The sequence below is a fragment of the Heterocephalus glaber genome, unplaced genomic scaffold (assembly GCF_053883595.1).
Source record: "Heterocephalus glaber isolate CG9 unplaced genomic scaffold, H.glaber_assembly_v1.0 deba00000546, whole genome shotgun sequence".
Classification (NCBI taxonomy): Eukaryota; Metazoa; Chordata; class Mammalia; order Rodentia; family Bathyergidae; genus Heterocephalus; species Heterocephalus glaber.
Window position 1 is genome coordinate 34058376 of NW_028258147.1, and position 16334 is coordinate 34074709.

Here is a 16334-nt window from a genome sequence, read left to right on the forward strand (position 1 = left end):
TATCCACTGTACACCCAAGAGATTGTCAGCTGTTTACAAATATGTGAAGCAATAAAACTCTCATGCACTGCTAGTGAGTGTGCAAACTCTAAAGGTGCAAATTTCCAATGATGAATGTCATTATATTATATACCTTAAATGTACCAATACAATTAATAAAAAAATAGTTTAGCATTATCTAGTAAATCTGAAGATTTACTATGACCCAACAATTCCACTCCTAGGAAGATTCATGTATATGTACATCAAACACACTAGAATTTCTGTAACAGCACCAACTGTGACAGATATAAAGCAGAAACAACTCAAATGTTCAACCACAGAATGGATAACATAATATAGAATATCCATGCAAGAGAATTCCACATAGTAACAAAGGCAAATGAGATAAATTCAGTAACTTGGATGAATGCTATAGAAAGGTGAAAGAAGATACAAAATATGTTCAGACTGATAAGGTTTAAAACAGGGAAACTTTAAAAAAAAAACAGGGAAACTTTAATAAACATATGGATACAGGGAATTTATAAATTGGCAGTAAAACTAAAGAAAAATCAGGAGGATTACCAGTAAGTACACACTACAGAGGAGTATGTGAAGGGGCTTTTGGGATATGGGCAATGTTCTACTTCTTGACATGTGTGATGTTTACACAAATATTCCTTTAATAATTTGTCATAATGCGTATTTGGATTCTGCACTTCATGTTACAGTTCATAAGTTTTTAAACAAAGCATTAAAAATGAAAATAATTATTTTCATTGTGGATTTCCTTTACTTAAGGTAGTTATCCTTTAGGGTATAGGAAAGACTTACTAACATACAGCGTGAAAACAAAGACAATGCACTTAATGGCATAATCTAAGGCCTATTTTTAATTAAACACTGCTAACCAATTTGATAATCTTCTAACCCCCAGAGTATTAATATAGATTATTTCCTTAGTGTTATGAAAATAAGAATGTGACTAAGAAGAAATGTGGTTTTTTTTTCCGGTACCAGGGATCGAACTTGGGACCTTGCGCTTGTGAGGCGGGTGGTGGAACCACTGAGCTAAACCCTCAGCCCTAGAAGAAATGTGTTTTAACTGAATAATGATAATAAGGGAAAGTAAGGAAATATTTTCAACTACTTGTGTAACCATATGAGCCTGTCATACAACCTACCTTGGCTGGGTTTATCACTCTCCTGCTCTCTTTTCAGGGTCATTTTCCTATCATTCATTTGAGCACGCAGTGCTTGAATTTCAGATAGCAAACTCTTTCTATCTGCTTTTTGGATACATTCCATAGCTGTCTGATATTCAATACCCTGTAACAAAGGACAATGAAAAATCAAATGAAAAGAGTTGTAAAAATAATGAAATTATCAACCAAGAAGTCTGAGGAAGAATGAATGGAATACACATTTTAAATTTATTTTAAAGGTTTCATTATTTTTCTTATCCAAATTATGTGAAGATCTGTTATAGATACCCCTTTACCTCTAAATGTTGCAGTGTACAGTATTTCCTAAAAGCAAAACATTTTCTTATACCACCACAGTACAATAAACAGAAAAATATTACTACAAAAATATTAATAGAGCCTAAAATTTTGGCAAATGTCCTTTATAAAAAAAGCAGTGATACTGATGAGTCTTTGTCTTTGTAATCCTGGATTTTTTGAGGAGTACAAGCTAGTTATCTTGTTTTATGTCCTTCATTGAAAAAAAGCACCAGATTTTTTTTGAACTAATTTAGCCAAGGTTCTCATTGTTAGCCAGCCTTCCCCAATGATAACATCTTATGCAATAATAGCACATTATCAAAACCAGAAAACTGACATTGCTACAATACTATGTAAACTAGAGAGCAAAACTTCATTAGTTTTTACATACACTTATGCTTTTCTAGGAATACAGTATTATGAAATCTTATCATTGGTACAGATTCATGTACATACAGTACCACAATCAGGGCACAGAACTATTTTATCAACAATGAGACTACTTGTAGTCACACCCTCTCCATACTCTTAACCCCTATACACTAATTTCTTATCTATCACTGTAATTTTGTCACCGCAAGAGTGTTAAATAACATGCAATATGCGGAGGGTATCAAGAGTTTGCTCTTTGTAAAGTGCTGAGTAGTGTTTTACTATATGGCTGTACCAAACTTTGTCCATCCATTTACCTACTGCAGGCCACTTGGGTTGTTTCCAGTTTGGGGATATTACAAATAAAACTGCTATGAATACTCACCTATAGGTTCTTAGGAAGACCCAAGTTTTCACTCCTGTGTTTTAGTATCTTTGAGTGTGAATGGTAGGTTATATGGTAAATGTATGTTCAAATTTGTAAGAAACCGCCAGGTTAGTTTGCAGAGTGGCTCATCTACTCTACATTCCTTCCATCAATGTATGCAAGATGTAGTGTCTGTGAATCGTTCCCAGCATTTGGTGGTGTTACAGTTTCTTATTTTGGCCACTGAAATAGTTGGATAATGTCCTCAATTTGTTTTGGTCTGATATTTTCTCAAGAGTAGATAAATATTATTATTTATTTTATTTTTTTTAGATAAATATTATTTCTGAGACAGGGTATCACTCTGTAGTTCAGGCTGGCCTTGAATTCACTTAGTGGTCTCGGCTGGCCTCCAACTTGTGCCAAACCTCCTCCCTCAGCCTCCCAAGTGCTTGGATTACAGGTATGTGCCCCCATGCCCAGCTTTGGCTGACTCTTTAGTGATGAGCCCATATTTATTCCAAGCACTAAAAAAAATTATGTTATCATTTTTCTTGACCAATCCTGCAGAAAAGGTTATTAAGCTCTTTCAAAGAACCAACTTTTAATGTTTCATCCTGTCTACTGTACTGTGTATGTATTTCATTAACATTTTTTTTTGGTACTGAAGATCGAACTCGGGTCCTTGCACTTGCGAGGCAGGCGGTGGAACCACTGAGCTAAATCCCCAGCCCCTTCGTTAACATTTTTATTTGTCAATCTTTATTATTCAGACTGTATTTGCAGTTTTGATTACCCATTAAAATGTATTTGTAATCCTCAAATGAGTTTCTTTCATTGCCATCCACACATGTACTAAGAAGCCTAAAATTGTTCATGCACATGTTTCCAACTAAAGTCAAACAAGGGGATACTCTACCTTCTCGTTTTAGCTCTCAAACTGTAAACAAATGTCCTTTTTAATCTGTGTAGTGTCTTATTTTGTTCACAGTTTTGTACTTAATTCTTTGTGATTTCTTGGTTTAAAATGGCCCCCAGAATGAAGTACTGTGTGGTGTTCCTAAGTTCAAGAAGGCTGTGAAGCATGTTAAGGAGAAAACGTGTGTTAGATAAACCTCTTTCGGGCGTGAGTTATAATGCTACTATTATGTTCAACATTAATGAATCAACAATATATAGTAAATAAGGTCTTTTTAAACAAAACCTCAAAGGAAGCAAGGTTATATATGTACAGACTAGGTGATGAAAATGTGACTAGAGGCTTACAGGTCCCTAACCTGTGTATTCCCCCTAAGAGTGACAACATTATACAACCTGACTATTGTGAATAATGAGAACTGGCTCTACCTTACTCAGTTTCTTTGGGTTTATTTAGTTGTTCTAACTTCCTAAGTTTGATGATTAGCTCATTAGTTTTTAGTCTTTCTTACCTTTTTTTGGGTACCAGGAATCGAAATCAGGGACTTGCGCTTGCCAGGCAGGTGCTACACTGCTGAGCTACATTCTTGGCCCTAGTCTTTCAACATTTAAGATAATATTTTTTCTCCTAAGTATTCTTAGTGGCCTTATTATTTAAATGAAGACTCCAAAACAAATCAATAACTGATACCCTATTATTAACAAGCATCTTTTAAAATGAAGCTTTGTTTTGCTACCTGTTCTTGTATTCTCTGTTCCAAGCAGCTCAGTAATCCAACTGCATCTCTGGTACCTAGAGCTGTCAGCTCAGTCTGAAAGGCAGCCAGTAAAATGCTGCGCTCCTTTAGGAAAACATGTTGAAAGGCAAGCAAAAGGTCACCTCGCCAGTCAGAGAGACTCTCAGGAGACTGAGAATCATCATAAACCTAGGAGAGTACAAATAGCAAAAGTCAGTTTTCAAATAAGGATGATTTAAAAACATCATAAAAACAGTCTATTTACCAAAATAAATTAAAAAAAAATTATATATATATATATATATATATTTTTTTGGTACCGGAGATCGAACTCGGGTCCTTGTGCTTGTGTAGGAGGCAGTGAAACCACTGAGCTAAATCCCTGGCCCCAAAATAAATATTTAAAGCCAAAAAGCATATGCAATTTCAAGTGTGAAAATATATATAGCAATTCATGTGAAAACATAAAAGATAATTTATGAAGTGTATTACTAAAGTGTATTAGAAATCACATAAAGCTATTTAGAAGTATAATATTCTTTGGGTACCTCAGCTTCGCTTTGCACTTGCATCTTGGTAATTAAATCCTTAAGAGATGAGATTGTACTAAGGTATGCCCTTCTCTCTTCTAGCCAGGATTCTGAAACTTGCTGAACAAAATGGTCCTCCCCCTCACCATAAGGTGACTCTGTGAGAGAAAGCACCTGCATGCCTTCATTATGGACAGCTCTCAGCAATCCCTAGAAAGCAAAAGCCAGAATTATGATTAACTTCTTCAAAGACTGAAAACTTATATGTACAAAAACCCATAAATTTTAGGCAAGATAGATTTATCAAGATAGACTGATTTAGAAAACCCACTGCAGAGAGGAAATTCCAGCCCACCTCTACTGAATACCTTCTTCTTGTGGAGGGGTAAGCCAGTCCCCAGAGGCTGCCTATGACTTTTCACTGCTCTTGTCTCTTCTGTTTAGCTAAGGTGCCTTTCCAAGATTTAATAATCAGCCACTGATGACCAAAATAAATGATGTGGGAAAAACTTCTATTCCTTTAGACTGTTTTAAAATTGTGGCAAAAACATCAGGAATAAAAATTATTTTTAAAGTATCTTTATAAACATAATTATGAAATATACTGTACTTTATTATCGGTGAAATATGGAAATAAAGTGAAATAGATTCCCAAGATCAAGCCATGCAATTTTCTCTTCAGAGAACATTTTACTATGTAACTTTAAATAAACTATGATGTTCAATATAAAATATTATCAACTAAGTTTATTAAAAAGTATTTATCTTTTAGTACCTTTATTTTCCTTGGAAATGAATCTGTTGACCCTTCAATTTCTTCTTCCCTGCCTTCTGAGCCTGTGTCAACTCCCTGACTTTGTGTAAGACAGATTCCATGACCCCAGTCTGATCCAGAATCTAAAATAAAGCAACCATCTATTATATAACAGACCCCAACCTCAACAAAAATAACACTTCTTAAATAAATACTATAATTATGGAGAAATGTATATTACTTACCACTAGAACATATTTCTTTAGTTTGGTAAGTATTAGAATGAACTGAAGATTCCTAATTAGAGAAAACAAAACAATTTTGTTTACTTTAATAAAAAATAGGGCCCAATGAATTGTTCTGTTGTTTCTAATGCTGTAAAAAAGAAAATAAATCAATTTAATCTGGCATACTTGACATAGTAAGTGAAACTATCCATTTTTAACAAGTGTATTATTTTTTTCCCTCATGGATAGTAACATAATAAAAAAGACAGTCATGAATTAAGGAATTATTACAGGTTCCAAATCCATACAGGGTTTTTATTATCTAACACTACATAATAGGAAGATTTAAGGGGCCAGGGATCTAGCTCAGTGGTTTCGCCACCTGCCTCGCAAGCGGAAGGACCCGAGTTCAATCCCCGGTACCAAAAAAAAAAAAAGGAAAGTAAAAAAAAGGAAGATTTAAAATTGTAATAGTTTCATGAAAAAGAGGTATTTCCCACATTTCTTTTAAAATTTCTCTTGAAAATATAAAAGCATAGAATTTTGAAAGAAAATTCATACAATGTTTAAAAAAAATCAAATACCTCTTTAGATCTCAGACTCTGTATCACTGCCTTCAAGGTCCCACACTCCTCTGTCAGTAACTGAACAGCAACATAATGTTCCCTCTTCAAAGTTTCAGTTTCTGAAATATGTCTGGATTCCATATCCAAAATTTCAGCAGCATGTAATTCTTGCATCTGCTCAATTTTTTCAGTAAACTGACTTATTATTTCAGTGACTTCTTCTGAGGAACATTCATTTTGTAAATCAATTTGAATTTCTGCATTTCTAACAAAAATCTGTGGCGTCTGATTGCTGCTATTGACCTTGAGAGTCCCCTCTGTTTGGGATGCAGAGCTTTCACCCACTTTAATAGGAAGTGCCTCCAATATGCAGATCTTTCTGTTTTCTTGTACCTCAGTCTTATCTCCTTTTACTAGGAAGTGAGATAATTTGTCTTCTGCCTCTGTGAGCTGATCCCTAACTTGGCTTAAATCTTTCTGAGGAGATGCCACATTTATTTCTTTTATCTAAAACACAATGAGTAGAACAGTAGAGAATTGAGTTAAAATTTTTGCAAATCAAATGTAGAACTTCAAAGTGGGAAAAGGAAGAGTACAATTCATGCTCATACATTCATTTGCCTCAGAATAATAGGAAAAACATTTCAGAAACACCCATGGTCTATATATACTTTCATATGTATGTATGGTGATAGGTTACTATTACTATAGAAAGAATATAATTTGCTACTTTTGGTTCTCAGAGGATTTATGGTTCTCTTTAATATCTGTCTTCTTCCTAACAAACTAGAGATGAAAGCATCCTTCTAAAAAAAGATTCTTAGGAAAACCAAGCAAGGAAGTACTGGTAAAGAAATTTATAACAATGAATTTTTCATTAAACCTATAAAAAGCTTAATATATTTTTTATGTAGCTTTTAAGTTGTGAATCTGGGTTTGTTTTCACAGAAGGAAAGGTAAGACAGCTAAACATAAAAGAATTAAGACTATGTTACTTATCTTACTGAAAGCTCTTCTTGAAGTTTCCCTACCTTTTCTTTGTAACTGGCAAGTTCTTTGTTGATAGTCACTGACTCAGCTCTAAAAGCCTTAAGTTCATCAAAAAGTCCACTTTCTCCACTGGTATGAATTACCTCAGTAGTAGTCTGAATAGTAGTATAAAACATAAAAAACATCATTTTAAAGAAATATAGCTAAGTTGAAGGCACTTATACATTCTAATGAAGCCTTTCTAAGAATGCCTGTCTACAGAAAAAGTGGATTCTAATGATCAGTGCTCTTTTCTACAAATGGAAACTTTTTGGGCCAGGGATTTAGCTCAGTGGTTCCGCAACCTGTCTTGCAAGTGAAGGTCCCAAGTTCAATTCCCCAGTACCAAAAAAAAGGAAACTTTTTGAGAACTGTCCTCTTACAACAGTAATAAAAAAATGACTTGTGAGAATAAAAAGTAAATCATGTCATTAGTGTATATCCTAAAAATTTACAAACTAATAAAAATACTCTTACATTCAAAAGTTTCATATTTGTACCATTTTCCTTAAAGGACATCAGACGTAACTAAGATATTCTTGGAAGACGGAAATGGAAAGTCACTAGTATTATATTTATTACAAAGAAATATATTTCTAATTAACTGAGAGGAAAAAGCCTGGTAAATGGGGTTATTATTCTTTGTTATATGACTAAAATAATTATAAAATCCTGATATAATCTTCTGGTGTTAAGACTGCACACTCAAAATTATAAATTCATACAATGAGAATTTATAAAAAAGTCCTTGTCATATTTGTCATGCAGTACAAAATAATTACAACTTCTTATCTTTATATAATAAAACTTACACAGGTCAAATACAAACTGATGAAGAAGGATGACATCTATTATCAGGCATGAAATGTGCAAAAGCTAAACTTGTCACACATTAATTCAGTAGAACACTAATAAATTTTGGTATTTTTCATTACTTAAAAGGGATGAGGGCTGGGGATTTAGCTCAGTGGTGCCATCATCACCTGCCTCACAAGCACAAGATCCTGAGTTCTATCCTCGGCACCAAAAAAAAGGGATTATATCACATGTACATATTAAAGGGAAATAAAGGGGGAAAACCCCACACAAAATCCTAGAGGACATTTAGTAAACTGAATTTTATATTCTTCCTACAGTTCTAATTAATGACTACGCTAATGGAATAAATTTTATGTTTGAAGGCATTAACTACAGCTTGGATCCACTCTTCTAGTGATAATAATATCATTACCTGGTGTTAAATTTGGCCTGTTTCTGTATCTTGAGTTTCTGCAATCAAACCTAGCATATTAAAAAACCTTAACCTAGGATTACAATAAACAGCCAAGTCTCAGGTGAACATGAGCAGCCTCTGTTTCAACCAATCACAAGCAATCAACTGATCAAATCACACCCAAACCAGGCCTACCTGTAACCAGTGAAGCCATTTACATATTTTATTTGGGAGTTCTGTCTATAAATACTCACTGGCCACTGTTGCAGAGTGAAACTTTCTGAACCTCTTCTGGGTCTGAGTGCTGTATAATTAATTCATGAATCACTCTTTGCTCAAATAAATTCTGTTGATTTTAGTTTGTCTAAAGTTTTTCTTTTAGGAACAGTATAATATTTTAATAAAATCCTAGTATGTACAATTTACTAGGTACAAACAGAACACCATATTTAATTTAGTAAATTAGGAATCAGTATGACAAACAGACCAAAGAGTCACAGGATATTTAGGTGAAAAAAATATCAAATACAAAACTAACCTTGAGAACTTCCAAATCTCCTTGAGGGCTTCTTTTTCCTTCTTTCCCTTTCTGTTTTTTCTTACTGTCCTCCAATTCTTTCTGTAGTTCTAGAATTTTCCTTTCTTTTTCCAAAGCATTTTTCTCTGCAATTTTTACTCGTTCTTTTTCTGAAATCAAACTACTGTGCATGGCAACTACCTGGCTTTCTAACTCTGATATTCTCAAGGTTAGTTTGGACACATCTGAATCCATCTTGTTTTCTGTTATTTGATCTGAATTCTGTATACTAGTCCTTTCAGGTTCTGATGAAACTGTTTGCTTATCCCGATAGAACTTCACACATTCCTGAACTGCCTCAAGCTGGGCCTGACTCACAAGAGCAGCAGCTACTTTCTCCTCAAGTATTTTCTGTAGGTTTACAAACTTCTTTTGAAGCATTTCTGTTTCAGATTGGCCTTGCTCTTGCATGTCCTTTATTTGTTTATAACGCTGGATAAGTTCTAAGTCCTTTGTACTAACAGAGCTCTCAAGCTGTAGCAGCTTTGTTTCCCAACTTTTGGAAACTCTGGTGCTTTCTTCAAAAGACTGGGGGTAAATCTGATTTTCTAGGGGACTGAAACCATCCTCACTAGGGACTACTTCCACTTCAGGTTTGTCCTTGCTGAGCTCATCCAGAGCCACAGTAACACTTTTCTCTGGTACATTCTGGATTTCCCCCTTATTTTCACATTCTCTCTTTAAGCTGCATAATTCTTGTGTTAGTTGATTCATTTTAAAATTGGTTTCCTTAAGTACATTTTTTGTGAAGGCCATTTCTTCATTAGTGGTTTCTACTTGCTGTTCCAAAGCCAATTTTTCAGCTATAACTTTCTCCAACTGATGTTTCAAACTGTCTGCTTCTTCTGGAAGGGAATTAGCATACAGTGAAGTTTTCTGTTCAATATTTGCCAATTCCTGTTGAAGTTTTTCAATCACTTCATTGAGCTGCTCTATTTCTTCTTCTCTATTTTTCTTCAGACATTCTTGATCACTCAGCAAACATTCTATTTGGGTTTCAAGATCCCTTATGAGTTCATTTTTTTTTTCAATAACCTATTAGTTAATGAAAAAAGGAAACATGGTAATATGAATTTATATCTTGGAAAATTTATTTTATTTTAGGGCAGGACCTTAAAGAGATGATTTTTATTTTATTTTGATTTTTGAGACAGGGTCTTGGTATGTAGTTCAGGCTGGCCTTGAATTTGTGGTGATTTTCCTGCTTCAGCCTCCCAAGTGCTAGGATTACAGCCATGTGCCACCATGCCTAGCTAAAGAGAAAATCTATAACAAAATCAATACACTGTTTTTCTCAAAATTTTTTTTTTTTTTTTGGTACCAGGGATCAAACTCAGGACCCTGAGCTTGCAAGGCAGGCAATGGCACCACTAAGCTAAATCCCCAGCCCACTATGTTACTTTCAATATAGATCAACACCACCCCTATCATATCAAACAAGGATATTACTAAGAATTTCCTTCTGGAAGCTCTGTTAAATATAAAGTAGTCTATGCTTTTAGGAGTTAATTTCCTATTAGGAAAAAACAGTCAATATCAGTACATTTTATTGAAAAGAATGAAACGCCCCTGCTCCAGTATTGGAGATTAAACTTAGTTAGGGCTTTTGCATTGAGCTACATCCCCATTCTATTTTTTGGTTTTTTTTGAGACAGGGTCTTGCTAATTCATCTTAATTAAAATTAATGAGTAAAAGAGATACAAGATTTGTTTTTAAAAATGCAATGGGAAAGTAAAAATTGTCACCATTTTGCCTTTAAAATTGCAGCTCATATTAGTTTCAGATAATAACCAATTTTAAATGAGTATACCTTGTTATCTGTTGTAAGTTTAAGTTGCTGCTGAAGTTTTGTAATTTGCTCATTTAATTGAACAATCTCCACCTCTTTTTCCTGTATTATTTGAGCAAGTTTTCCAAATAACACATGTTGGTCCTGAGTAGAGATAGCATCAGATTCCTTTATGGCAAGTCCCAGTTTCTCCATTTCATCCTAAGGACAATAAACAAAAAAGTGAATAAACAAATTTCAATAAAATAACAAGACAATGAAACTATACTAATATATATTTACACTGTCATTTGCAGAACATTTTTCGAGTCGTAAAAAATATAATACCTATCATATACAAACAAAAAAATTAGTACCCATAATGTATAAATAAAAATAATTATACAGTGCATAAGTCTTCAAATATTTTGATAAAAAAATTTAAAACAATTCAAGATGAACTTAAATGTTTAGGCTGAGCAGAAAATAAGTTCCATGAAAATCCATTTGTCTGCTAATGTTCCTCTGGTAAGCACTGTTTAGCAGGTGAATTTAGTAAATGTTTATTAAGGTTATATAGGAGCAAAACTATGAATTATATACAGCCAAAAGTTTTTCTAAATTAATTACCTTAAATAATTTGTTCTCTTGTTCAAGTTCTTGTAGGCGGGTAGTAGATTCCTTTTTCTGTATTTCTAATTGCATATGTAATTGCTGAACTTCTTCATTCTTATTTTCCAGTTCTTCTCTAAACTGCTCCAATTGTTCTTCTAAGTTTGTGATCTTTAATGCCAAAATTATCAAGAGAAAAAAATGTTTATATAAATGTTTTATTTGTCAAGATAGAATGAAGAGTGCTATATTACGTTTACAAAGTATGTATGCTTAGGGCTGGGGATTTAGCTCAGTGGTGCCGGGGCTTGCCTTGTAAGCGCAAGCTCCTGAATTCGATCCCCAGTACCAAAAAAAACCAAAAAACCAAAGTATGTATGCTTAAAACATGTAAATCATGGGAATATAGGAGAGTGGTTTTCTAAGCCAGCTGTACGTATACAGTTCTAGACATGCTCACATTGCATATTCTTAAAGCTATCTTGCCCAAAGCAGAGAAGAGACCTGAAAGAAGGTCACAAGGAGCCTTTTTCTAAGATACTGCATTGACACAGAAGAGTGAAGGCAGGAAGAAGTCCACATGCTACACCTTAAATTTATGTTAAGTTTAGTTGCTATCAAAAAAACTTAAAAAAAAAAATTCATAGTTATTTTAGTAAAACTAGCTCAATTTAGTCCACAAACACCTATTTAGCCAACTGAAAGGGTTGGCTGCTTCGTGGTTTGCTTAAGGAGAATAATGTAGAGGTAAATACTAAGATCAAGAGGCCCTCTGGTCTGAATTATAGAAGCCCTAGAACAGTAGTGGCAAACCTATGGCATGTGTGCCACAGCGGGCTCTCTGTATCACTGAAAGCTCTAAAAGGTTCACCATCACCACCCTAGAGTAAGTTAATACAATTTTAGGAGAAAAGTAGCTCCTATAGATAGGACAATAGAAATTTAGTTAATTTCTGAAGATGGATGATCAGTAATAATGGTAAAGCACCATCTTTGGTAGTTATATAGAAACTGAACCTAATGATAAATATTAAGAGCTAGTTATTACATTTTAAAAAAAGGTTTTAGTGGGCCGGGGATTTAGCTCAGTGGTTTCGCCTCCTGCTGCGCAAGCGCAAGGACCTGAGTTCGATCCCCGGTACCAAAAACAAAAGGTTTTACCAAGGACAGTAACATTTAAACTCACTGCTTTGTAGCTACCTAATCAATGGATTTCCAAATTTGCTTATACCTGAAGATCAAAACTGCTGCATTAAAAGCAACCTAAGATGCAGGAGCAGTGGTCAGTGGCAGCTGGCTCAATGTAGCTTATAAATCCTTTAGTGCCTCAGAAGCTGAAAAGGAGCATATGCCCCTTACATACTGACACATCACATAATTAGAATTGTATCTTAGTACTGGCAAGGCAAGACCTTAAAACTCATTTCTTAATATTTCTTAAACAGAAACACTATCATTACTACTAGCCATCATTTACAGACAAATTTATTTCTAAGCACTGTACAAAGTAGTTTATGTGTAATATTTTTAAAAAATCCTGTAATAACCTTCACTAGGAGACCTGTTCTATGATTATTTCCATTTTAGAGATGAGAAAGGGAGTCACAAAGAGGAGTAATGGAACCTCAGGGTACAGGTAGTGTGTGGTGAAGCTGCTTTTTGAACCTGGAAAGTTTTTCTGGAGCCTTCCATTCTAAACTATTATTTATCCTGATCTAGTAACTATTGTCTGAAACATTTAATGATTTTTCTGTAACACTGGTATTAATAAACTTTAGACAAACACATTTAGTGGTTGTACATATATTTAATTATCAGGTTAGTTTGCTGAAAACTGTGGTAATTATATCTTCTTTTTTTGGGGGGGGTACCAGGGATCGAACTCTGGACCTTGCGCTTTCGAGGCAGGTGGCAGCACCACTGAGCTAAATCCCCAGCAATTACATCTTCTTTAAAGTTATCTAACAGCATTTATATCTATTTCTATCTTCTACAATTACTTTTGATGATAAGGCATTATAAAATCAACACATATGTGGTTAATTTCAAAACTGCTACACTACATTTCATGATGTTTAATATTTTATTTTGATACATTACTTAGTAGTCAAATTCTTAGCTCTGTGATCTAAAGCCTTGCCACACAAAGTGTCATCTCTGGATAGCAGAACTCACATCATGTAATAGCCTGTGCAGAATTGCATGCTGTTGAAGACCAGCACATTCATAAGGTCTCCAAGTGATTCATATGTACACTAAAGTGGTCTACAGTACTAACATTTTAAAATAGTTGAATCTGAGATATCATCTTAGAAATTTTAACCCCCAAAATGATACCATGAAGTACTTTTTTTATTCAACCAGACTCTAGTTTCAATCCTAGCCTGTTTTAGTACTGAGCCTGTAGCAACCCTCAAGAAGAACATTATAAATGTTTAAATGTGTTTTAATGTTGTTTATCTATTATGTTTAGACTATTCAGATTAATTTGCACCTGTTTGTGTTTTGTTAAATGTTTTATCTCTTTCAAATGTATGTATGTCTCAATTAGCTGACTGCTTGGAATCTGGTACTAGTTTTACAGCTGGACAGAAATGTGTCACTGCAATAAGACTTCAATGAATGTCTAAAAATGAGACAAGACCTTGCTATGCTGCCTAAGCTGACCTTGAACTCCTGGGCTCAAGCATTCCTCCTGCCTCAGCCTCCAGAACACCCGGGACTACAGGTATGCATCACGATGCCCACACGGATTTTCTTTTTTGGGGGAAGGGATGGAGCACAGAAACACAGAACTTTATATAGTTACTTTATTATTATCACCGTTTTGATGATGGTGAATCAAACTCACAGCCTTGTTACACGGTAGGCAAGTGTTCCACTACTGAGCTAGACCCACCCCTGTTTACTTTATTATCCACCTTTTGTTTTAAGAACAAAAGCTGGGGGTGGTGGTACACTCTTGTACTTGGGCTACCCTGACAAATGCTATGTCAAACCCAGTAACAGAGATGAGCCTGTAAACAGGCTTTTCCTTACTAGATGAGTTTCTCTACCTCAGCACTATTGGGCTATTGTGGACAGTTCTTTGTTAGAGGCTTGCTCTGTATATTGGGGGATGTTTAGCAGTATCCTTGTCCTCTACTAGATGTCTATAGCATCTTTTTCACTGGCCCACCCCCTATCGTATGGCAACCATTGTTTTCAATGGCACCAGACAATGGCACACATCAAAATCCTGTCTCAAAAAAAAAAAAAAAACCACATCCAAATAAACAAACAAAAAAACCTCAAACCCTTCAAAAAATATGCTTTATATATTGTAAAAATGGTATTATAAATCTCTTAGAGCAATAGTTTTGAAAACAACACCAACAATAGAAACCCACGGCAGAGCAGCATTAACTCAAAGAGAAGTACTACCTTTTTGGTCTAACATTCCTGTATCTCCACTCTCCCCTTTATTCAACCCTTATCTGCTAAATTGGCCTTTTTTTCTCTTTACATTTCTTCTTCTTCAAGGTCTGCATACTCTGTATCCTCTCTACCTCGAACACTTTTCCTTACATCAACTCATTTGTTCATAGGTCTATTACTGTCAAAGGCAATATACGCAAGGAACTGAGAAACAGTCTGAACATAGGTTTTAGGTCACAAACTTCATTCTATTCAAATGATATTTTCAAGGTAACTGATTTAACTGATTATTAAAACCATACTTTGCTATTTGAAAATAACTGCTTACCTCTTTTTCCTTTCTATCTATAGCATCTCGTTCAGCCTGCAACTGTACTTCTAGAGACAATTCTGCTTTGTCTTCTACAGCTCCAAGTTGTCTTCTGTCCTCCACCTTTAAATACATAAGAATTTTCTCAAAAATTTAGACATTAAGTCCTGATTATCCATTGTGTTTGCATGTGCATGTGTGTGGGGGATTTGAACAAGTAGTAATTCTGCATCTTTAGTTAGAAGGAGAAAACCTACATTTGTGAATAATCAAAAAGTTATAGATACTCAAACTTGAGTGCATTTTTCCATAAATATGAACAGGACCTTTTTTTTTGGTACTGGGGATCGAACTTGGGACCCTGCGCTTGCAAGGCAGGCGTTGGCACCACTGAGCTAAATCCCCAGCCCCTGAACAGGACCTTTTGACACTTAAAACTCAGATGAAACAAAGGCGATCTCCCATGTGCACCACCCAGCCATGCCCTAAGCGTCCTTCTTCTGCTAGCACTTCCTTTATTCAGTTTTTCTTTCTGCAGAATAATAAGGATGAATTTCATTACTTTTTAATTTGGGCAAAGCATCAGCCTAAACTGGTGTCCATTTTCATTTGGCTATCACTGATGGTTAAAAGGTAAGTAATTAATTCTTCTGGTAAAATTTAAAAAATGATTATGAGGTCAACAAAGCCATAAAGACATATATAATAACATATCAATACAATTTTTAATTTTAAAGACCTGATGTTTGTATAATTAAGAGTAATCTTCATTAAAACACTTGATAAAGTTAACTCAAATAAATGTCATACCTTTTGAAAAGTATCGGCACTAACGAGTAAAGCTTGCTCCAGTTCTCTTACTCTGAACTCCAGTTTCTCAATTTCTTCATTCCGCTCTTGTACATCTCTCTGAAGCTGTTCTTTAGACAGCAAAAGCTCACTGCACCTGTCTGTTTTTTCTTTCAGATTATTTGTTAACTGTTCAACCTGAAAATACAGTAAACAAAGTGTAATTTACATTTCCTAGTAAGTTTATAACTATAAAACATATCTATATGCATTTCAAAAAGTACTTTAAAGAGAACTTTTAAATGCTACACTAATTTCATTTTTTTGAGGTGGTGGACGGGGATTGAACTCAGGACCTTGCACTTGGCGAGGTAGGCGTGGTACCACTGAGCTAAATCCCCTGCCCACTAATTTCATTTTTTGATAAGAATAGAAACCACTGTCTCCAACCAAGGTGACATTTTTCTAAGTTGATAAAACTAGGCAGCACTAGTAAAAAAGTAATTATTTTTTTCACTTTTCATTTCACATTATTTTATTTATTTCACATTATTTTTTTCATTTTTTTAATTTTGAAGAAATGTTTCTTCAAATGTCATTTTTCTTAAGACTAAGACTTTCTTCATCTAGGAAGAGGGGAAAAATACATTTTGAATAATG

The 16334-nt window shown here is 34.6% G+C and overlaps 2 protein-coding genes across 14 annotated transcripts in view; one reads left to right on the plus strand and one right to left on the minus strand.

Annotated features, from left to right (window-relative positions):
• The window catches only part of Cyp51a1 (cytochrome P450 family 51 subfamily A member 1), a 66730-nt gene that overhangs the window by 41217 nt on the left and 9179 nt on the right, over positions 1–16334 (plus strand). For 5 of the 11 annotated variants that reach the window (XR_015448641.1, XR_015448644.1, XR_015448648.1 and 2 more), the window contains 2 exons: positions 13710–13886; positions 15424–15518. The gene's annotated coding sequence lies outside the window, so the exon portion shown is untranslated. Of the gene's footprint in view, positions 1–13709; positions 15912–16003; positions 16046–16334 lie in introns of all 11 variants that reach the window. The other 6 variants (XR_015448642.1, XR_015448650.1, XR_015448643.1 and 3 more) reach the window with 5 other exon arrangements.
• Positions 1–16334, minus strand: part of LOC101723786 (A-kinase anchor protein 9) — a 62872-nt gene that overhangs the window by 19687 nt on the left and 26851 nt on the right. For all 3 annotated transcript variants that reach the window (XM_087204464.1, XM_087204467.1, XM_087204465.1), the window contains 12 exons: positions 15696–15872; positions 14904–15008; positions 11177–11329; positions 10589–10768; positions 8739–9812; positions 6990–7103; positions 5977–6465; positions 5411–5462; positions 5187–5308; positions 4430–4621; positions 3882–4070; positions 1167–1311 (listed from right to left, as the gene is read on the minus strand). In XM_087204464.1, the coding sequence (XP_087060590.1) occupies positions 1167–1311; positions 3882–4070; positions 4430–4621; positions 5187–5308; positions 5411–5462; positions 5977–6465; positions 6990–7103; positions 8739–9812; positions 10589–10768; positions 11177–11329; positions 14904–15008; positions 15696–15872 (2992 nt within the window). The remainder of the gene's footprint in view (positions 1–1166; positions 1312–3881; positions 4071–4429; positions 4622–5186; positions 5309–5410; positions 5463–5976; positions 6466–6989; positions 7104–8738; positions 9813–10588; positions 10769–11176; positions 11330–14903; positions 15009–15695; positions 15873–16334) is intronic.